General features: G+C 38.8%; 1 protein-coding gene across 2 annotated transcripts in view; it reads left to right on the plus strand.

The window, feature by feature from the left end:
• ALKBH8 (alkB homolog 8, tRNA methyltransferase) overlaps positions 1-22,875 on the plus strand; it is a 262,866-nt gene that overhangs the window by 218,151 nt on the left and 21,840 nt on the right. For both annotated transcript variants that reach the window (XM_068181382.1, XM_068181384.1), the window contains exons 2-7: positions 4,579-4,719; positions 6,696-6,936; positions 7,985-8,116; positions 8,999-9,094; positions 10,431-10,535; positions 13,489-13,559. In XM_068181382.1, the coding sequence (XP_068037483.1) occupies positions 4,588-4,719; positions 6,696-6,936; positions 7,985-8,116; positions 8,999-9,094; positions 10,431-10,535; positions 13,489-13,559 (777 nt within the window). In that variant the 5' untranslated portion in view covers positions 4,579-4,587. The remainder of the gene's footprint in view (positions 1-4,578; positions 4,720-6,695; positions 6,937-7,984; positions 8,117-8,998; positions 9,095-10,430; positions 10,536-13,488; positions 13,560-22,875) is intronic.

Here is a 22,875-nt window from a genome sequence, read left to right on the forward strand (position 1 = left end):
AGCAGGTTGCGCAGGGAGGCTGTGGGTGCCCCAGTCCTGGCAGTGTTCAAAGCTTTGAGACTCCTGGTCTAGTAGGACGCGCCCCTGCCCATGACACGGGGTTTGGGACTGGTTGATCTTTAAGGTCTATTCAAACCCTTAACATTCTGTGATACGCTCCTGTGTTATTCCTGTTATCGCTGTTGTTTGCAGCGAGTGCCCAGAGCCCGGGGGTTTGCGGGGTGTCGGTGGGAGGTTTGGTGCTGGCTGTCCCTAGCAGAGGTGGGATGGGACAGCCGCAGGGACATGCTGGTGCCTGGATCTGCTGGTGCCTTCAGGCGCATTTGGTCAATGCTGTAGCTCTTAAATCTCACCTTCGGGCCTCCTGAATGTGTTTTTTTTTCCCCAGATGTCTATGTTAATACTGCGTCCTTATACATTTGTTGTGGCGTGTCTGCGGCACAAAACCAAGCCGAAAGTGAGTAACAAAGAGCCCAACTTATCCCTGATCGTGGCGCTCCCTCTGCCGACAGCCGCCGCTCAGCTCTGCCTGGCCGCCAGGTGCTTCATTCAGAAGCTGCTTCTACAGCAAGTAAGCTTCGTGCATTGCATTAAAGCTTTACATTAACCTCTGTAGTAACTTCAGGCCAGTTTTGTAAAGAGTGTGTACCCGTAGCTCCTATTGCAAGGGGAAACCGTTTTCAGTCTGTATTTTCAGGAGCTGCTTTTTAAAAATACTTGTTGTAAAACTAGGTGGTAACAGTAAAGAATTCAACAGTGGATTAACCTCTTTTTCTTCTGTAGTCATACTGGCCTTTCTGAAGGAGGTGTGAGAGCCTAGCAAATGAAGTTTCCTACTTCTGTACAGTTGAATGTGTTTCCTTTATTCAGAAATCAGGGCAGACTTGGTTCCTGTGTCTTCCGAATTGAACCACTGGTAATGATGCAACAGACAAGACACAGAATTTAGACCTGGTTCAGAAGGAGACCAAGGGAATATTCTGCTGTTTCACCTATGCAGGTATTACTGTTTAAGATGCCTTCAGAAGCTGGAGGCACCATAGTGATGCTGGCAAGCATGACACAGCACATAAGGAAGGTCTTCAGCTTCTTGAGCAGCAGGTGAAGAGCTGAGTGTTGTGGGATAGGTCATATCTGCCAGTGTTATGTGCTATTTAGACAGCTGAGTCACACTTCGGCTGTCCCTTGTTCAGTTGTTTTGTTCAGGGTTTATGAAAGGATAAAAAGTAGTCTTTCAGCTTCACTTTCTGAGCTAGTTTAACAAATATTGTGGCATGACTTCTTTTCTTTTGCCTGGAGAATATGGGCATTTGTGAGGACCTGACTTAAGGCCTGACTACACTCAGAGCTGCTTTCCCCAGAGATCAGATGAAGTCTTCCAGTATGTAGAGGTGCAGGTGTTATGGGAGAGGCCTGACCCTTTCAGTTTGGAGTTCTGCAGGCTGCATGATGGTGGTCTGACTGGTATGGGGGATGTGCATAGCCTCCGTGCTTTTCCATCAAAATCCAGCTTGCTTGGTTACAAAATATTAACTTGTCCTGTATTTTTGGTCTCTTTCTGTAAACTCACCAAGTCAAAGACATGTCACTTTCCTGTGGACTAGTTTGGGACTGCCGGACACCCTCAGCAGAGGTACCTGCTCAGGTGGAGGCCGTAAAGATACGGGCCTTTGTTCACCTGTGTGTGGCAAATAAGGTGGGACAGGCCAAGCCTTTTGGACCCAATTATGCAGATGGTGATGCTTAGGGACATAGGTTTTAGTGGTGGACTTGGCAGTTCTGGATTAACAGGTGAACTCAACCTTACAGGTCTTTTTTAACCTAAATGATTTTGTGATTCTATGAAATCTTATAATTGCACAGCTTGGTCATAGTAGGCTTGCTGAAGGAGCCTGCAAATCAGCTGAACCTTGTAAGGGTAACCCATTAAATGCACTTAAGAGAATTTATTTCATAAAAACTTCTTGTGCTTCTTTTCATGAGGCTTTTTTTATTTTTCCCCTCTCAGTTACATTGGTTTCTAATTATCTTATGCTTTTGGGTGTTGGTTTTTTAGGTTTGTTTTTTTGTGTGTCTTCCACTGTGCTTTCTTTTTTTGGTTTAAGCAAGTCTGAGATGTTTTGGATCATTATTTAACTAATGAAGGCTAAGAGGACCATTGCTCTCTTTGTATCTAAAACACTGTTTGTTGGTTAAATGAAGAGTCTTACTTCGAACTGTTTTGAGCTATTTGTCTTTAGAAGGAAGAATGTTGTTTTCAAATAATGAGCTGTGGCCTGTTTGCAAGTGTGCCATCAGGAAGGGAAAATTATTAATTTAAGAAGGTACCAAGAATTTGAGGAAGGGAAAAAATTAGAGTATAAAAGCGGCAAAAAGCCCCTAATGAGCAATGTTGCTTTAAAGGGAAATGGCAGACACTTCCTACAAACCTGTAATAAAACTAATTTTGCAGAGATCAAGATTGATATTGATATTTTTTTGATTGATATTTGATAACCCATTGATATTTTCAGCCTCTACACTTAATTTCTGAAGTCATGTCTAATAAATATTATAGCAGTCTTCTCCTTTTTCTGCCCTGTTTCAGTTTTGTTCCTTGTGAGATTTTTGTCTTATGCATTTTGTCTCCATTGCATGTGAGCATGGTTGTGATTGAATTCTCTCTTAAGAGATCCTAGGAAATGTCAAGAGTCTAATGGTGGTAGGATGGATTTTGGTGCTGAGTAATTCAGTGTTTTTTGGTTTTTGGTTTTTTTCCTTTGGTCAGGCTCAGATATAAATGTGATCTTTATGTGGTCAGACATGTAAAAACTTGAAGAATGCCAGGAAGTCAGGGTTCAAACTGTTACAGCCTTGCATATGCCACCTCAAACATGTTAGCAGGCATCTGAAACAATATCAGGAGAAAATTGTTGATGCCCACCATGCCAGTAACTTGCCATGTTTGCTTGAAAGTGTTGTTGACAAGGGTTTCAATTCATTTAAGACCACTGTAAAATTGTGTTTGAGAACAGGAGAGGAACGGTAGGAGGATGAACTAGTAAGTGGAAAGGAAGGGCAAAAGACTGAGTGTTCTTTGGCAGCATTGATCCTGCTCCTTTTTGGAGGATTAGAATCCTTCGTTTCCACAGAGTGCTTTTGTCGATCTGATTCTCTTTAAAGATTATTCTTGTGCAGTGCAGTTAAAAGTTGTGCAGGTTGATGATAGTAATGCGCAGCAATCACAAGGAGTACATACTTACAGCTCCTGTGAAACACTTCAATATTTTATAACAATTTTACTAGCATATCAGTGCTTATTTAAAACAAAATTTTTGCTAAGTCATTCAACACAAAGTTGCAGCAAATACTAATATGAGGGTTTTTTTACCTTTACCATTTTTGGTAGTACATTGTCATATTATCATGGTTGTGTCTGCAGTTTAGGTATTGGGAAGCAGCTCTGCAGTCATACAAGCCAGAAGGCATGCAAGTGGATGAGTGACTGTTGGGGCTGTTGACAGAGTTAAATAATTACATATAGAGGTGATTGACCTAGTTTTGTTTTGTTTTTTTCCTTAAAAATAAGTGAAACAAAACCAGTTTTTGACAGGAAGAGAAGATGAAAGGATTGTTGTCAGGTCAGTGCTGATAAAAGAATGGAGTAGGACAGACAGCTGCAGTTGGATTGTCCAGCTATACTGTTAGGAGGATTTTTGGCAAAGAAGTACCTCTAAAATTAAGGTAAGTGGTTATGTTATAGGGAGAGATAAAGTCAAACTGCATCAGTGTCTGGGACCTTTGTCATAATCTTACATGAGATCTGGACTCCTCCCTTGGATTTGAAGGAAGTAGAAAAAAGAAAGGAAAAGAATGTAGGCTCAAAGAAATGTGGGAAGGTATTGTATGATCTCAGTGTAGTGTTAGACCAAAAGTGGCAAAAGATGCAGCAAAACGTGGAGAATGCCATTGACCTGTAAGTACTCACTGGTTGGTAAATGCTGTGTTGCCATGAAATTCAGGAGTTAATACATACATACATATATATATATATATGTACACAGCTTTCTGTTCCTTCACACAACAGGAATGTGATTTTCATTAACTTTGGGAGATGTGTTAAATGATGTGTGGAGCATCCTAATTGCTTGCTCTAGGACATCTAAGTATTGCACACATTTTTCTATGCTCAAGAAAGGCAAGTTTGGCCAAATGTTACACTTGGGTGCAATTAGGTAAAAGGAGTCAAACATTTCATCTCCAACACAAGCTTTTGGTGAGGCATGAGAATAACTGAAAGCTGAGACAATATGAATCTCATGGCAGTTCCACACATAATTTTTTTTCTCATGTTCTGCTCTGGAGAGACTGTAGAGAGAAGGAAATTAGCTGAAATTACTGTATGAAAACAGGAGGGGCTGACAGATTAAAACCCACAAATGGATGTAGTCATACCCTGAATGTGAATAAAGGAGTGAAGAGGAAGAGAAAAATGGGAAAATGAAATCAAGCATCATAGCAATCTTTTAAATATTTATTTTTGGGAGAGATCCTTTTTAAGCAGGACACTCACTTTGTGTTGTTATTTCTGCTTTCCAGAACACCAGTATGGAAGCTAAAACCAACGAAGATCATTTGAAAGTCCAGAAAATGAAGAAGAAGGTATTGAGGAAGCAGGTCAGAGCTCAGCATACGTTGATGAGACATGAGGGCATGAAGTGTGTCTCCCATGCCACACAGGTAGTTGTGATTTTGATGGTAATGTTAAAATGCTGCTTATCTGTGTTCTCTGCTCACAAGTGTCTTGTGTATAATGCAGTTTTTAAAAATAGTCTTCCCAAGACTGAGGGTTTTCTGTGCTTCTTTGATTTCAAAGCAGAACTGTACTTCAGCAGTTTAGGGTCTATGGAAAGACTTAGGATAAGGTTTTTTTTAACCTGAAACAGTAGTTACTTGGGTTGAGGAGGAGGAGGAAGCCTTGGTAATGCTATTGAAATAGATAAACTTTTCTTCTCCTTCTCTGTGGTTTCTTTTTTCCCCCCTCTGTTGTACTTCTTTTGCTTTTAACTTTTGTACCTTTCTATCCTCCATGGTTCTCTGTCAAATGTAATTTGTCTCATCTAAGCTCCCCATTAAAAATATGTCTGTCTTGGAAATCTTTTCCATCTTGTTTTTTTTTTTTTTTCCTCTAAACAAATTAAGGCTGTGGTTCTGTGGGAATTGAGCTGGTTGGATGACTTGCAGCTGTTTAAATAGGGACAGCTTTCTCTTTCCATGCAGAAAAGAGACCTAGCAGAAAGCTACTTGGATTTTTGATTTGTAGTGTTCTGCCGCAGTAGAGTTACAGCAGATCAGAGAATGACCTCGCAGATATTGATGTAGCAAAAAGTGACAGGAACTTGCAGACAGAAAGGGAAGTTAGAGTTCCTAATTTCCCTCTCTCATTTATGAGGAAATACAAATGGCTTGAAACACTGTAGAGCAGTATCATTTACCCTATGCTTGCTCATCCTGATCCTGAAAATTCTTCCCATTCAAATATGGAAACATCAGTTAGATCTTTATACATTTTTGTAATAAAATTTGGTTTAATTTTTGATCAGATTTCAAACCACATGGGTGGATATTTATGACTCAGCAATCTTGTTTATATTGTAAACTCTTCAGAACAAAGAATGTGTTTTTCTACTGTTGCTTGGAAATGGGTCTGTAATTTGGGACTTGTTCCCCTTTAAACTGTCCCAGGTACCAAATTAATCCTCTCTTCTCTCCAAAGAGTAATTCTGGGGTCCAGCAAGGTCCTTATTGGTGACAGAACATTTGAATAAATGATACATGAAACAAAATCATAGTGCTAGTGGTAAACTTGTGTCAGGAATATAGAAAATACTTCTAGGCTTTGTGCAAGAGTCTGACTATCTCTGAATTACATCATCAATTGCTGCATGTGCTGCAGCAGTTGTGTAGTGGGATCTTTGTAGATTAAGTGAAAGGAGTGGTGTGAACCTCTGCATGTTCTTCACACACATAGGTCTCTCCATCAATAACATTCCAGAAAATAGCAGCAATTAATAATGAGGTAAACCTTGAAAAATATGATCCATAGCAAACAGCCTGATGCAGAGGTTAGAACAGATGTTAACAGAGCCTTCACAATGGGCATAATCACAGCAGTGCTCAGTGTATAATTTTTTTAATGACCCTCCTCTTCGGTTCTAAAGCTCATTTTCTGTTTTTTGGTTTTTTTTTTTTTTTTTTTTTTTTTTTTTTTTTTTTTTTTTTTTTTGGTTTTTGGTTTTTTTTTTTTTTAGGGAAGCAAAATGCTGTTGTTTGAATTAATTGAACACTTTTCCCAGCTGTTCCAGAAATCACCAAAATTATGTATGCCAGTGCCATTGTTTATGACAAGGGTACTGCAAGCACACATGGCACTTCAACGCATGCATTAACTGAGGAGGTGTTTCTGATAGAGGTTGCAAGGCTTTCAGCCACACCATGTCCTGGGCAAACAAAGGTTGCATTAGCCTTGCATAACAAGCTCATGGAAATGTAAATTTCTTGTGGAGAGTACATAAGAGTGCTCATGGATTTAATTTTTCTTTATAGTGCTGGTAACTATAGCCAATTTCTCTTGGTAAAATGTTAGTTTAAATGAACCAACAATAATCACTAATTCTTTGTTTGTTTGTTTTGTTTTTTAATTCTTTTTCAATTAGAGCCTGGTTATTGCCAATGCCGGTCTTGGTAATGGGATGAGTAGACAGCAATTGCTCAGAATACTAGAAGAATATGGAGCAATGGAAACACTCTTAATGCCACCAAATAAACCATATTCATTTGTGAAATACAGCACAACAGAAGAAGCCAAAAAAGCCTTTAACACACTTAATGGAAAGGAAATAACACTGGAAGACTGTGGCCAAAACATTGTTCTATATATTAATTTTGTGGAAAAAGGTACAGTTTTTTTTGCTCTCCTATATATCCAGCTTCCTGCATACTGCTCCCCTTTACTTTTACTTCCTGAGTTGTAAATATGGTAAAAGCACACTAGTTTTTGTATGTAGACACAGAGAATGAAAGCTAGAATCTGAGATTCAGGACATAAAATAATCTTTGCTCCTTGTATTCCAGGTCAGGATACTCTAATTTCAGCTCTATTACTTGGAAGGAAAAGGGAAAAAAAAGATTTGAGTAATTTCCTGACCATTCAATGCTGCAAAGTTTTGTGATTAAGGAGCCTGGAGAATCTCTGGACAGTTCATTGGATTTCTTGTGTGACCCTGGTCTTGCAATCTCTATCCCAGCCCCAAGAAGAAAAATATGCACAATGAAATTTCTGTCCTTTTTTTCCCCCTTCCCCCCAATATTTTTTTATTTTTGGCTGATTCTAAGCTATTTACTAGAAGAACTGTTGCTCTTTCTGTGGGCTTTCATAAAGCCTAGCAAAAAGGGTGCCTGTTGTCAATCTGTACATTCTGCTAGCAAATAGCTTTTTTTGAGCTCTGAGGATAGCAAACCAAATGTCCCAACATCAGTGATGTTTTACTTTCACCTAGGTGTTGTTTTGTACTCCATATTATTTCATATTTAATTACAGAGTACTCTCTGTCTGGGGAAGCAATCTGTTATGTGGTAAATCTCTAAAATTCCACAAAATTAAAATGAAATTCAGGTAGAACCTGAAGTGATTAGGAAATTCTGTTTACCATTATTTTTACAGGAAAACCACAAGCGGTTTTATATTTGAATAGTGTAAAGACTTGGTATTCTTATGCAGTAAAATTTTAGAAAGCACTTCAATGATGCAAAACTCAGGCCTTACTTTGTTTTGTCATGACAAAAACAGATCATTCTTTCTCCAAATAAGACCACAATAATTGTATCATTAAACATTTCTACAGGTGTACTATATTCTCATAAAAAGTAATTATATCTCCATAGGGAACACAGGTTTTATTTTCTCTAAAGAGTGACAAAGTTCTCTTTTTTTCATATACCTCAGTTTCCTTGCAAAATGCTGTTCCTACAAGCTTGCCTCCAGGCTTAATGGTAATTGAGAAGATTATTTCTCCAGAGGAAGAAAGGAGGATGTTGGAAAGTATTGACTGGAAAGGAGATGAAGCTACTCAGAATGGTGGGTACAACTATAGGAATCCAGACATTCAATACTTTTATGCTGTTTTTTTCCTGTAGTTTCAGGTTACAGGAAGTCTACATCTTGGGAAATGTATTGTCAGAAATGATTCTGTGGTTGCTCTTAGCATTTTAGAAGTTGGGTCTTATACTGCAAGGGATCAGTTCCTTGGGGCAAGTGATATGAATTAATATCCTAGAATGGATTTACTTGAATAACAAAATTGCATCCAGAGACAATTAAAGTCTTTTTTATGTGTCTCAAGCCAAGCAGAAGACTTTTGTAATTTGATGTCCAACTGAAGAGCTGTGTCTTCTTTTATGTAAAAAAAAAAAAAAAAAAAACAAAAAAAAAACCAAACTTGGTGAGGCCTACATTCTGGATGCTTTCATTTGAACTTGTGGAGTTAAATCCTTCAATAAATGAATTCTTGGAAATGACTTCTGTGTAAATTTGTTCCGTGGAGCAACACAAAAGGTTATGCTGACCTTAGCTAATGTGTAACTTGTTGATTAATGAGAATGATGGATCTTGATGTATCTGTAGGGTATTCATCAGGTGTAAATTCAGAGATCAGGGGAAGAAAAAGTTGCATTAAGCATGGCTCAAATAAATTGGTGTTCCCTGCTTCTTGCATATACAAAACCACCATCCCTTTGACTCAAAACAGCAGTGAATGTGATGCTTGATGAATTACAAAAGATAATAAGCAGAAGTGTATGCATGAAGAATGAGGGTCACATACACTGTTTTATCTGCTAATTAAAGAATGTTTAGGCTTAACAGGTAGGATGGAATAGGGAAACATGTAAATTGCCTGCAGTGTTTCATATAGTCTTTATGTTGTCTAATCTTACTTTAAAGTTACGTTTTTTTTTACAGCCCAGAAGACCTTAAAGCATAGAAGAGTAAAGCATTTTGGATATGAGTTTCGCTATGATAACAATAATGTTGATAAAGACAAACCGTTACCTGGAGGTGAGAACTTCCCTATTAAACTGTGCTTATTTTGCACTGATGTTTGAACCATTATATAAAGCCTTTAAGCCTCGCTGAGTTATGGCTGTGAGAGTCTGATTAAAGGAAAGCCTTTGCTGTATCTTAAGCACACACAAAAGTGCTTTTGAATTTTGAGATTCATGCCAAATTATTGTTAGTGCTTCAAGCTTGTTGTCCAGTCACTTGGAGCCAGAGGTCGCTGCCCTTTGTTGAAGTCTGGTCAGATAAAGTTTTTGGCATTGTAATTGTCATTCCTTTTTAGCTTTTATTTCCATAAAAAAATTATGTGTTACAAATTGCATATTAATTTATTTGGGGGATGTGACGTATGTTGCTGTATATATTTATCTCAAGAAGCTTGAAGCTTGCTGGATGCACTCTAAAATAAAATTTCCTTTGCTCTGAAAGCAATTTTGTAAAGGTTTCAATAACTCATATTGGAAGTTGAAAGCTGTGAGTCAGAACAAAGCAAGTGAGTCATCTTATAGACTTAGATTTAAAAATAGCAAAATAGGAGAGTTAAATTCTTGTAAAACTTGAAGGTGTTTAAGGTGATGCATGTGTACTGGGGTGGATGTAGCGTGCAACAGAAGGATTCTGGTTATATTCCAATTGTAACTCTGAAGCTATATCATCGTGAGAGGATTGATATGTGAATTGTTTTCTAGTCTCACAGATTATTTTATGTGTGAGAAAAGCATAAACACTTACTGGCAGAAAACAAGAATAAAAATCAGTAGATTCATGGAAGGGATAGTAGTAACATGTTTGTTGGTCTTACCTTCAGCAGAATTTTTTAATCAATAAATAGCAAACCAGAGCTTCAGTGAAGAACTACACCTTCCATTCCTGTTTAAAGACCAGCTTAATTTCAGCAGATTTTTGGTGATATTTAATCTAATTCAGTAATAGATTTCCAGGGAATAAATTTTTTAGAGAGCTCTCTGCACAACTGACTCTGCATAATAATTTTGCTTCTTGACTGCAACTTTTTTATTGTAATTGGTAAAAACTTTTCCTCTGATTTGATGTGGTTTTATTTATATGTAGAGACACTACAATTTGCATTTGTAAGGAGTAATTTGCTTCTGAATGCAGAGGCCTTGAAAGAGTGGCCTTTGTAATTTTGAGATCTTAAAGAATATTGGACTTGAAGATTAGGTCCCCAGTTCTGATGTGTGTTAGCAGCAGATGCAGAGTAATCATAGTTAGAGATGGACTTGCATGTATATGAAGCTACTTGTATGTATTTTCCTAGTTATATTTATTGTAAAAAGCTGTCCTGTCTTGTTTACAGTTCTGTTTCTATAACTAGGTCTTCCTGAAATTTGCAACCCATTCTTGGAAAAGTGCTTAAAGCAGGGATATATCAAACATAAACCTGATCAATTGACTGTAAATCAGTATGAACCTGGACAAGGTAAGTTCATTTGTCCCTCAAAAATTTTGAACTCTTTATTTTATATAGTGGTTTAACCCTGGCAGGTAACTAAGCACCATGCAGCTGCTTACTCACTCCCCTCACTGAGGAAAAGGAGAGAATTGGAAGATAAAAGTGAGATAACTCATGGCTTGAGATCAGGACAGTTTAGTAAGTTAAAAAAAAAAAAAAAAGGCAAGCCAGCAAACAAAACAAAGTAAGACAAGTGATGCAAAAAAAAAAAAATTAATTCTTGACTACTGGCCAATCAGTGCTCAGCCAGTCCCTGAGAAATGACATCCCTGGTAAACTACACCCTTAGTGTTATTAGTGATCACAATGTCATATGATCATATGGAATATTCTCTTGGTCACATGGGGTCAGTTGTCCCAGCTGTGTGCCCTCCCGGCTTCTTGTGCACCCCCAGCTGACTACCTGGCAGGGAAACATGGGAACCATAAAAGACCTTGATGCTGTGTAAGCACTGCTTAGAAAGAGATGAAAGATCCATGTATTATCTACACTGTTTTCATCACCAATCCAAAGCATAGCACCATACAGGCATCTGTGGAGCAAATGAACTATGTAACAGCCAAAGCAGTACAACTTCACTAAAAAGCCGGAGAGTGTACCATCTAACTGTGGAATAGTGTAGTAACAGGATTTAAGCACCTACTTAGTGTATTTCCTCTGTGACCAGATGTGCTTTGAATCAAAACTAAAGTCTTAATACTGGTTTCTGAACATGGGAACTTGGGTTTAGATGTGCTGTTTTTGATACCACTATTATGAAAAATTATGGTGTTTGAGTCCAAGGCCATGATTTGAAAACTAACTACAAAAAGATATAGGAATAAATGGTCATATTTGGTTTTCTAGTTAAGTGTATTTTTTACTCCAAACTTGTATTGCTCCCTGTAATGTGAATACAGTTTCCAATAAATGGTTCCTATTGTTAGTACATATGATACAATATTAGTGCATGTGATATATGGAGTCTTAAGTATGATGCAAGCAGTGTTCCCTTATCCTAGAAATAAGGAATTACTGTATTTTTGTATTTTTTCCCAAACTGGAGGCTTCTGAAGAAAAGATTCTAATCACACTTCTAGGGAACAAATCACGTGCTGTACATTTTGCTAAGCTTAGTCATCAAGGTTAAGTATCTGGCTTGCTTTCCAGGTTGAGTATCTCATTTGTCTTTAGGAAGAAAGAACAATGGCTTTACTCTCAGAATTAATGTCTGGGAGTTATGACAGTATCTGCTGAACAAGGGTGTGAAAAGCTGATCCTATTTGTTTGTGTATCTGACAATCTGTTAAATTGCTGCAATTGTACACTTCTGGCTGGGACATCTGAGGAGATTAGTTAGATTTGTGGATTTCTGTCAAGAATGGAAGCAGGTTTTTTTGAAAAATCAAACAAAAACCCAAGCCCAAAGCAAAATACCCTTTCTTAAGTGCAAATCATTAGGATATGAATGAGCACAGAGCGCAGTCAGATTAATACTGCCTTCACCTTGGTTCCAAGCTGTTTTTTCACTGGAAATTATACTTGCAATTTTAGAAAGTGAGTTATGGCTATGAATATCTAAGCTGGAGGGGCCACACATAAGATACATTAAATGAGGTGTGTGGGTCAGTATGGTCTTGGTTGAAGTATCGGTGACAGTGTGGAGAGCTGTCAGTGTTCTCCTGCTGCACAGTAAATTGCACAGTCTTCAGTGTGCCTCTTGAAGCAGAGCCTCAGTGCTTTGTACTGAGGCAAAGTTATGAGCCGTAACAAACAGGTATCTGTCTGTCCTTGGTTTTCAAGTCTCACTGATTTTCTGTCAGATTAAATGTTGGTCTCATAAAACACTTGTATTGTTTTCACTGAAACTAATGGAATTCAGAATATTTATGTCTGGATTTAAAATCTGCCGTATAATAAGGGTGCTTTGTAGAGCTGACTGACACCTCAGAAAAAAATTGTCTTCAACTCAGGAATTCTCTACAGAGCCTAAAATGAATTGGGTAGAATATTTAATGAACAAATAAAACTGTTTTGGGTTGGATGGTATAGGAATGAGTCTGTCTGCCTCGACCTGCAGTGGATCAGAGGACGGTGCAGTTGCAGTTCTCCCAAGCTGTCTGCTGTTCTCCCTTGCTCTGCTGCTGATTGCCGTTCCCCACCATGTGGTGAGATCTTGCTGTGGCATGCACACTGCTGTTCTAGCATTTGGCATTAAAATGTGTGACACAAGCTGCAGGGATTGGCAGTTTCTTTCCAATTAGCAGATATGAAAGAAAAATCTAAACAAACCCTTAAAAATTACTGTCCTTTTGGCAATTCTCAGTTATGTGTGTACTCATATACACACTAACAGATGTATTACCCAGGGGTTAGCCTAGGAAGTGCAAAGCAGAGGCAGACTTGATCCTAACAGTGCCTGCCTCTGAGGTAGTGGGTCCTAATGCTAAAGTGGAAATCCTTAATGCAGTCATTTGCTTAAGAAATAGAGGGATTTGAGGTTACTCCTCTGTGAAGGGAGTGAGGAAGAAATATATTATTTTGGATGAACTAAAGTTCACAATCGCCATAGGTACCATAACTGTTGCTGCTAAGGGCTAAACTGCCTGCAAGGAGAGCCAAGTGCTTGAGCTTCTCTTAAGCAGGGAGTCATCCAGGAGTGAGCAAGGCCTTGGAGTAACCTGAACTATCTTCTAGGTATTTCTACTGATTATACAAGGCACTTAGGTTAATTGTATCTATCTAATCTGGGTGTAAGACAATTGCCCCAAATTCCTACTGACAGCAATTCCCTTGTTTATGGTAAGTTTTGTTTGTTCAACTATACATCCCAGTTTTCCATAAGGACATCCATAGAAATAGAGTTTAGCAATGGAGATAGCACTCTATTACTGTTGTTGTTATTATTATCATTATTATATTCTTTTTTTTTTTAAACAGGAATTCCTCCTCATACTGATACACATTCTGCTTTTGAAGATGAAATAATCTCTCTCAGTTTGGGAGCTGAGGTAAACTTAATGTTTGCATGTGGTCTGATACTTTACTGAGAAGTTCCATTTTTATATTATTAATTTGATTTTTCATGGTGTCTGTCCACATGAATCTGAACTTAATATCAGGTATGAAAAGTGGTGTGATATGCTAATTAAATAAGTAACTGCAATGTGATGTTGTCACTTGAAGATTGATATCAATGATTTTTAAATCTTGGCATCCAGGTCTCCATTGACCTTCCTTCATCTTTATTTCATGCTTTAATTTCACATGTTCTGCCTCAGTAGTGCAGCCCTGGGCTTTCTTATCCTTTCTGTTTCAATGAAAAGGCTGACGCTGGCACAGATGCTGTGTTACTTCATTGATGTAACACCATAAGCAGTGCATTTCTAGGTATTGTATTACAGCATACTTTTGTGATGGTCTCAGAGATGGCCAAAAGCACAGTGATTTTAATCACTGTGAAAAATACAAATCTTTCTGGGAAGTGGATTGCATGGAGCATTTTGAAGCTGTAAAAGGTTGGAATGTGTACATTTCAACCAGGGACACAGTCAGACTTGGACCGTTTTTAGATATTTCAGGTGTAGGCATTGGATTACAGCCTGTTAGGTTTCTCACAAATTTCAGTGCCATTTCCTAATGGGCCATAAATATGCTTTTCAGGTGCAGGCAGTCAAAACACAGATGTAGTTAAGCCAGGGGACGATGAAATGCTCTGTTTTTTATGGTTTTTCTTTCTAGTACTTTTACATTTTTTATGATTTCTTTGTGGTTTTGTGGACTTAGCTCTTCATCTGATATTAAAATGAAAATATCAGTTGCAGTAATATGTGATTTACCTATTTTGGGAGTGAAGCCCCTTTCTCTATTCCCATTAAATCTTACCATGGGCAAAATTTACATACTCGATTAACAAATAATTAGACTTACACATACAGCATCAATCTTTGGTGTCTTTCTCTTCTTCTCTTTATTTTTCTCTCTGTAGGGTGTTTTTTCCTACCTGAATACGTCAGGCTGAAATGTGGGGGGAAGACATCCATAAAGCCATATGTCTTGTCTGTCTTTGTTCTCCTCAATAGTAAATGCACACATTTAAATAAAAAGTGCTGTAAAGAAATAACCTTGCAATCCAGCTGGTTCTGTATTCTATTTTGGAAATTGGCAGATACTTCAGAGGAAAAAAAGGAAGCAGAATGCCTCATTATACTGAGTAATGGAAAGAACATTTATTTCAATTGCATATATGCTTGTCCCTCCAGGATCTGAGTTAGGCAGATTGTGATAATTAATAACTACAGTAAATGCTTTGACTTATGAAAAAGAAGTCTGGCAGAACAGAGGACTAAACACAAACACCTTCCTAGCTTGTTGACTTAGTTATCCCCACAGATTCTCAAACTTTTTGTATCATCTTCACAGGCCCACAGAACTATTTAGGTTGGAGGGAATCTCTTGAAGTCATGTAGCCCAAGCTCCTGCTTAAGTACGGTCAGCAAAAGTAGGTTGTCCAAGACTGTGTCCAGTTGTGTTTTGAATGTTTATGCAGATGGAGACTCTAGCACCTCTGTAGGCAATATTTTGTAATATTTGACCTCTGTCACAATAAAAATCCAAGCTGTTTCTTTGTGTTCTGATGGAATGGCATGGGATTTAAATTGTGCCCATTGTTTCTTGTCCTGTTGATGTACATTGTTAGGAAGAATCTGACTCCTCCTTCTTCATTCCTTCCCATCAGTTGATTGCGCACAATAAGAGCCATCTTACCTGACCCTTAGCCATCCCTTGTCCAGGCTGGTCAGTCTCAAATCTCTCAGCAGCCCCTTACATAAAAATATTCCTTAATAATCTTTATGGCTCTGTCCTGGACTTGCTTCAATAAATCCATGGCATTCTTGTAGTGGGAAGCCCAGTCCAATTCCAGTACTGGACAGAGTACAAGAGATACCTCCTCACCAGGGCTGATAAGTGAGAAGGGATCACCTCTCTTTACCAGCTGAGTGTTCTTCCTAATGTAACCCAGGATGCTGTTGGCCTTTTTTTCTTCAAGAGTACATTTGTGGCTCATGTTCAACTTCTTGTCACCAGGACCTCAAGGTCATTTTTGGCAAAGCTGCTTTCTAGCTCATCAGCTGCCAGTCTGTAAAGATACATGGAATAATTCCTGACCAGATGCAGGACTTGGCACTTCTGTTTGCAGAACTTCATGAGGTTCCTGTTGGCAGCAATTGTCCAGCCTGTCCAGATCCTTCTGAATGGTGGAATCTGGTATCAGCCACTTCTTCTAGTTTTATTTTATCTGCAGATGTGCTGAATCTGTGCTCTGCCCCATCATCCAGGTCACTAATGAAGTTGATAAACAGTGCTAGTCCTGATATCAATCCCAAGGGATTGACTAGACACAGCCCACTAGTGATGTGTCTCCAGCTGTGCTTCATGCCACTACTATCTTCAGTGGTACTTTGCAACTCACATTACTGAGGATCAGTCTTTTCCTCAGTATGGAATGAGTTCCTCCAGTAACAAAGCACTCTGTACTGTTTGTTAGACGAATCATTGTAAGTTTAATTTGTTTCTGCAAACCTGATTTATGTTGAAAAAGGAATAGTTATTGGCATGTATGTTCATTTTAAATATAAATAATCTTGCAAAATAAAGGCATGATTCTTCACAACACTGCATTTGTCTTGCATCAGATAATATACAGCAATCCAGGTTCTTACACCTGCATGAAATGAGGTGAAAGTGTAGGTGTGAGATCTTCTTTCCCATCTCAGTCTCATGAAACAGCTTTATCAGAAGGCACAGAGTGGCCAAGTGGTGGCCCTGGTTGGTGCAATCCATCGTGTTTTGAGGAGTTTACAAGATGGATTAAACTTGTTTTGAAGGAGGAAAATCTCACTATTGCTTTGCACTTCTGCCTAGCTTATAAAAACTACTGAATAGTTAGAGGGCAAAGCAGTGCAAGGTGATTTGTCTTGTCCTATAATACTTCAGGAAAAGTTGGGGGTCTCAGGCTAATCTTTCCTGTTTGCAACCCATTTCTTTGCCATCTCCTGGGAAACTGCAGAATGAAATGAGACTTTTAGAATGTCCTGTGGGCTTGTAATTGCATTTTATAAATCACCACATTCACCCTGTCTTTATAGGAGCTGATACACTGAAATTATTAATGAATACCAGTTTCAATGCTCTGTTATTGAATGCAGCTTTCTTTTATTCAGAAATTGTCATACTAGGAAAGAGAAGGCAATGTGGTAAATTTAGGTGAACAGTCTTTTATTAAACTTAATGGCAAGTCATGTTCTATATCCATAAATTTGATCAAAAGTACTGCAAAACAGGGATCAGTCCTTTCTGTTGAGAATTTTGTTTTTATTTCAGTTAGGTGTTATTTTCAGTGCCTCCATTTGGTGTCTCTAAAGATATGCAGTTTTACAGTACTTCATCTTAGAAGCCTGGCCAAGTTTGCAGCTGTCTCAAAAGAATCCTAATTTTAACCTGTGTTGAATTTCTGTTTGCAGGTTTGCCGCAGGAGCTTGATCAATATTGAGATTTCAGTTTTTCCAGTTTTCCTAATTTGCCATTTTATATGCTGCTGTGTAAGCCTTGATTCATTAAAACTTTAGAAATACAGAGGTAGCATTTATATTATGAGCTAAGTAGTGCTATGAACATATCCAACCCATAGAAGAATTTTCCCTTCCTGGCTGCAGATCTTACTCCCAATCTAAAGTTACCAACACCCTGTAGTCCCTCCTTGTCAGCTCTGCTCTGCTGTGTCTGAGACTGCTGTGGGACACCCATTGTGCCCTGCGCCCTGCCAGACAGCAAAGCTCAGCCATAGTTTGCTCAAAAGGGATGTTGGTTTGGCACAGTATCCTGACTTATGTTGCTGTGTCCCATTTTCCTAGGATGCAGCCCCAGGCTTGTCATTCTCTTCTCCTTTCCTCTGCTTTTCCTTGCCTTACTCTGCTTCCTATGCCTTGGTCTGGCAAAAGGCTGGTACAAACACTGAGAACTGCTGTGATGCTCTGTCTAGACCCTGACCTAATGTCTGAGGAAGGAAAGCTTTAGGGATGTCAGCCAGATTTGTGCCTCAGGGTTAAAGAGGGGGGGCTGTGTATGGATCATCCTTGACCTCTGCCTAGCTTCTGTTCATCTGAGCACATTCATCATCTCCTTAGCCTGTGGATCTTAAGTGCTTTGATTTATAAAGAAAACTTGTGACTCTCTTAAGCCTTGAAAGCAGAGCAATGTTTCAAAGAAAAGCTTCACCAGACCTTTTGAACAACTTTTGAGTATGGTCATTCTAGAACTAATAGAAAGAGGTATGCTGCTTCTACTCATCTCTGTCTGATAATTGATTATTTTTCTGGCACTTTTGCTTCTTACCTGTTGATCTATTTCCAGTCTGTCTTGGCTAACAAACAGAAACCTGTGGCTGGTATAGCAGCAGCTGTTTCTGTAATAGCTGAGAGATTTTACGAGAAGCCTTTAGAAAGTCTAGACTGTACCCAGCCTGTGGCAGTTAGCAGCTGTTTTGAGTCTTGCATGAGCTTTAGTAGATAGACAGGCACTGGATATTGCTGTATGGTCCAGCTCTTGCTCTGCTTATCTTGGTTAGTTGCTAATTCAGTTTAATTTGCTGTTTACATATATATTGCTTTATTTTTCTTGTAAGGGAAGGCAGAAAGCATCTTACCTGTTTAAAGAATTACTATGGTAGGGGCTATACCAAAGTTTTTTTCTCTGTGTTGGCAGGATGATGGTAGTGGGTAAATAGCAGTGATAGTCATCACTATTTAAAAAGAGATTGTATTGGCAGAATCAAATTGTCTCTGAACCCAAATGGAAGATACTAATTTTAATCACTGCGACGTAATGCTGAGTTTAAAAGATTGTTCAGATTAGGTAGGATTCCTAAAGCTCAGTAATGTGGTTTTCCAGTCTGTAAGACACGTGCAACTCAAGAAACATGTCTTACAGTCATGGATTTTATTGGTTCTTGAAGAATAGCAACTTGCAGTGGTTTTAGCTGGAAATCCAGATGGATGTAATTTATAATTGTTTGCCAGTATTAGTTGGTTTGTCCCATTTAAAGTGGTATTTCATTTTTGAAAACTAATGAGGAGCTGCTCCATGTAAAAGGTGTGCTGACCACTGCAAATTAAATGCATCAAGCTTCATGAATCTATCTCTTCTGTTTGCATTTGCTCTTTATAGATATGTCCTGTGTGTTTCTTTTTGTTCATGTCATACTGTGGTGGACTGTCACTGAGCTTGGATGAGATACAAGAACCACCAAAATCAAGAGAAAACTTCCTTTTGATGTAATTGGCCATTGAAATATGCCCTCTGAGATAAGGAACAAAGCCTGCAGCCCCTTCATGGTGATACTTATAACAGTCTAACTGCCTCTTTCGGGAAAGGTGAAACATTCTGATCTGAGATTTTATTTCTATGCTGGATGTCTCTTCTCCATTTGCATACAGGATTCTATTCACAGATACCAACATGTTCTGCTGATGTTTCCACCTGATGAGTTATTTTAACCCATGGAAGGATCCTGAAAGCCCGACTTTCATGTAAACTGTTTGGAGGGAACCTGTCCTGCAGTAAAAAAAAACCTCCTTGGTTATTGATAGGCTAACTCCTGTTTTAGCCAATGGTAACAAGAGCAAGACACCCACTGTGTGCCAGTAATGTAGACAAGCGGTTGTTTCCTACATGTTGTAGGAATCTGCTAACCAATTTCAATTTGCATTGAGATGGTACAAGAAGAGCATTCTGGTTTGGTAAGACTTGCCCCCAGAACAATGTTTTGGTAGCATTATTTCTCTAGAACCTGTATGGCAGTAATTTGTGAAGAAACAAGACAGCAGTGTGGAGATCTTACTTTCTCTGATATCTTCTCAGCTACTTGGGAAGAAAAAAATCAAAGCTAAGCTATGAGAGAGCCATATTTCAAAGTTTTATATGTAAAAATTTTTTTTTTTGCTCCCCTTTCATATTGGTGAGACATTATAGTTTCCAGCTGCCTCTTTGTCTGAGGCTGAGTATTTACTATCAGTGGGCCAGTACCAGGTAAATAACTCTGAAAAGGTTGGTCTCCTGTCTCCCTTCTGTTGCATTTGTACCAGCCTACCTTCCTCTCCACAGAAGGAAGAAACTTATCCCCCATACCTCTCCATAAAGCTGTTCCCCGCTATGCAAAGCCCAGTAGCTCCTACTTCAGTGCTGAGGAACGAAGGTACCCTGTGGTTTGATTGCTGAATGTGGAGAATGTGCCGTGACTTGCTGAGATATTTCTCTTGGGTCTGCTAGCGTGGGAAGTTGCTTTACTCCGTTCTCTGTAGTGGTTTTGTTTCCTCTTCATGGTCCATTATTTTGGCTATTGAGGGGGAAGGCAGAGCTGTGGCTTCTCCTGGTTCTTACCAGTTTGCTTTCTTCACAGTCAGTTGGTTGTTCTTTTTAGCATCCTGTGTTTTGTTTGAGCTGTTGAACGTTGAGAAAGGGTTGTGGGAAGAATGTTCTCTTTGTCTCCTGAACTCCTCTGGGCAGTGTGTCCAAAGTGAATGTGGAAAGATATAAGAAACTGCAATTAGGAAGAATTTGAAAATAGAATCCACTCAATATCACATAGAAAAATGCATTGAGATGCTATAAGAAATATCTTATGGTTCCAGTTATTTTTGTGTGATTGTGAGAAAACGCCTGCTGTGACTGAAATACTTTCTAAAATGTTTGCAGTCTGTAGTAGGGCTTATGATTTTCTGATTGGGGTCATATCTGCTAAATAATGAAGGAAAACTTCTGCTTAATTCCTTTACCAACTTGATTCTGTTTTAACAGAAACTGTTGTTTCCAGGCTATTTGCTGTTTCTGTAGCTTATTTTGTATGCTGAGGCAGCACCATTTCATTTTCAATTCTCAGACGTCTGGCTGTTAAGGCGCTACTGTGACACACAAATACAGATACTGAATTTTTCAGTGGAAGCAAATGTACTCTAAAAAGTGTCTTGCTATTCCACAGCTATTGCTACATATTTCTAATTGGTTTTCATGTGATAGGAAAAGTGTAGGTAGGTAACAATCTTGGAAAAACTTTGTTATGGTATGCAGTACTACCCATTTTAAATTAAAACCTTTTTTTTTTCTGTTTTGCACTTCATAGATCCCATGTATCCTTTGTTATGATACATGAATCATTCTTCTGTGGTGGTGAGATGAATTAACTGTTTAAATACGAAGTTTCTATTAATATACTTATTGTAATAAAAGAAAAGAAGCATTAGATTGTAATAAAAGAAAAGAAGCATTAGATAGGAGACCATCAAAAGCAGTGTGGTCAGCAGGCTGAGGAAGGGGATTCTTCCTCTGTGCTCTGCTCTCATGAGACCCTCCTGGAGTGCTGCATCCAGCTCTGGGGCTGCCAGCGTAAGAAGGACAAGGACCTTTTGGAGAGAGTCTAGAAGAGGATCCTGAAATTGATAAGACAGTTGGAGCTTTTGCTGTGAAGACAGGGTGAGGAAGTTGGGATTGCTCAACCTAAAGAAGAAAGGATTCTGGGGAGTTTTCCAGTACTTAAAAGGGGCCTACAGAAAAGCTGGACAGGGATTCCTTATCAGGGAGTGTAGTGACAAAATGTAAGAGTAATGTTTTGAAATGGTTTGAAGTGGAGTAATGGATACTGAAAGATGGGAGATTCAGATTAGATATTAGGAAGAAATTCTTTACCATGAGGCTGGTGAGACACTGCAAGCTGTGCATGCCCCATTGGAAGAGTTGGACCCATGGAAGGGTTCAAGGCCGTGCTGGATGGTGCTTTGAGCTGGTGTAGCGGAATGTGTCCCTGCCCCTGGCAGGGGATTTAGAACTAGATGCTCTTGAAGGTCACTTCCAAACCAAGCTATTCTATGATTCTGTGTAAACTAACAGAGCATTTGAATTTACATTTCAGTTGGTTTTTTTACCTCTGAAATTATTTTTGAGTCAGGTTTTGAGTTGTCATTCTTGAAATATAGTTCAATTTTTTAATAGAAACCTCTGTGTTGCTTTTATTAGTTACTAATTTCTTAATTTTTTAGAGGATTTTTTATTTTGTCAAGAGGTTCATCAGTGGAAGTTACTTTCACTCCCCATGTTATTTTTAGAAGGTCAGTACTTGCTGCGTGAAATGGAATTCTGGTGTCTGCTACCAATTAACAGCAAACAGGCTGAACTGGAGCATTAAAAAGTTGTTATCTTTAGCTGTTGCATTTCGACTGTACTTCAGTTTTGGAATTCAATAAGGAAATCTAATTTCATTAGCTGTTGATGTCATCTCTGTTGTCATAGGAGCCTGTTTTAAGACTGTGGCATATTTAATGTAGAAATGCCTAGTCAGTCAATAATAATAATTATAAGTAGCCTATAAGCAAAGAAACAAGCTTAACTTGTTAAGCTCCTGCTGTGGTGTATTTCTCTCTTGGCTTTGGACAGGAATTTGTAATAGCAGTAAGTGGTAGTGCATGGAGTTTGAAGTCTGTCTGCATTTATACTATCTTTACAAATCTGAGTATTTTGCATGCTGTAATGTTCTGTTTCTGTTTTTCTTACCAGATATGTTTTGAGAGGGGTTTCTCCACAGAGCTCTTGTTGCGGTGGAGTTGAACTTTTGCTGAGGAATTGGCAATTTTGAGCCGTCAGACCTGTGATGCTGATACTGTGACAGAAAATTCTGTCAGTGGGAGAGTTGTGACCTTAGCAGAGAAGCAAGCAGGCAGGCAGCCTATTAGTGCTGCCCAGGAGCAGTACAGGGAAAATCCTGGTCTGTTTGCTGGGGCAGCAGAGGAATGGTTGGAGGAAACCAAGGTTGATGGCGCAGCAGAAAGCAGAAATCTGAACACTTCACAGTTCCTTGGGAGGTGCTCTTGTTCCTCCTGCCCTTCCTGTTACTGCCTGCATCTCTGCCATGAGCCTTCACGCAGTCGGTTTTAAATTCAGGGCCAGATGTTGAGGCCCTGGTTACAGCCCTTTTGTGCAACTTTGGCTGCTTTATGAGAAGACAGTCATTGTGCAAATGAAGCAGGTGGAGGGAATGATAGAAGAAAGAGATGACATTGTTTATGATGAAAATCAGCAGTGTTGGAATACTTCCTATCCAGATTTCAGAATGTGGTTTTCCTTTATAGTTGTTTTCCCTGTTCTAAAATAACATGATGTGTGGGAGCTCTATGGGGTGAAATATAGCAATTGAGTAATTGGTAAAACAATTTTCTTCAAATTATTTTAAAGAAATGTCTTTGTGTCATGCAGTGTTTTGAATTGTATTTTATGGCCACA

This window comes from Anomalospiza imberbis, chromosome 2, assembly GCF_031753505.1.
Source record: "Anomalospiza imberbis isolate Cuckoo-Finch-1a 21T00152 chromosome 2, ASM3175350v1, whole genome shotgun sequence".
Classification (NCBI taxonomy): Eukaryota; Metazoa; Chordata; class Aves; order Passeriformes; family Viduidae; genus Anomalospiza; species Anomalospiza imberbis.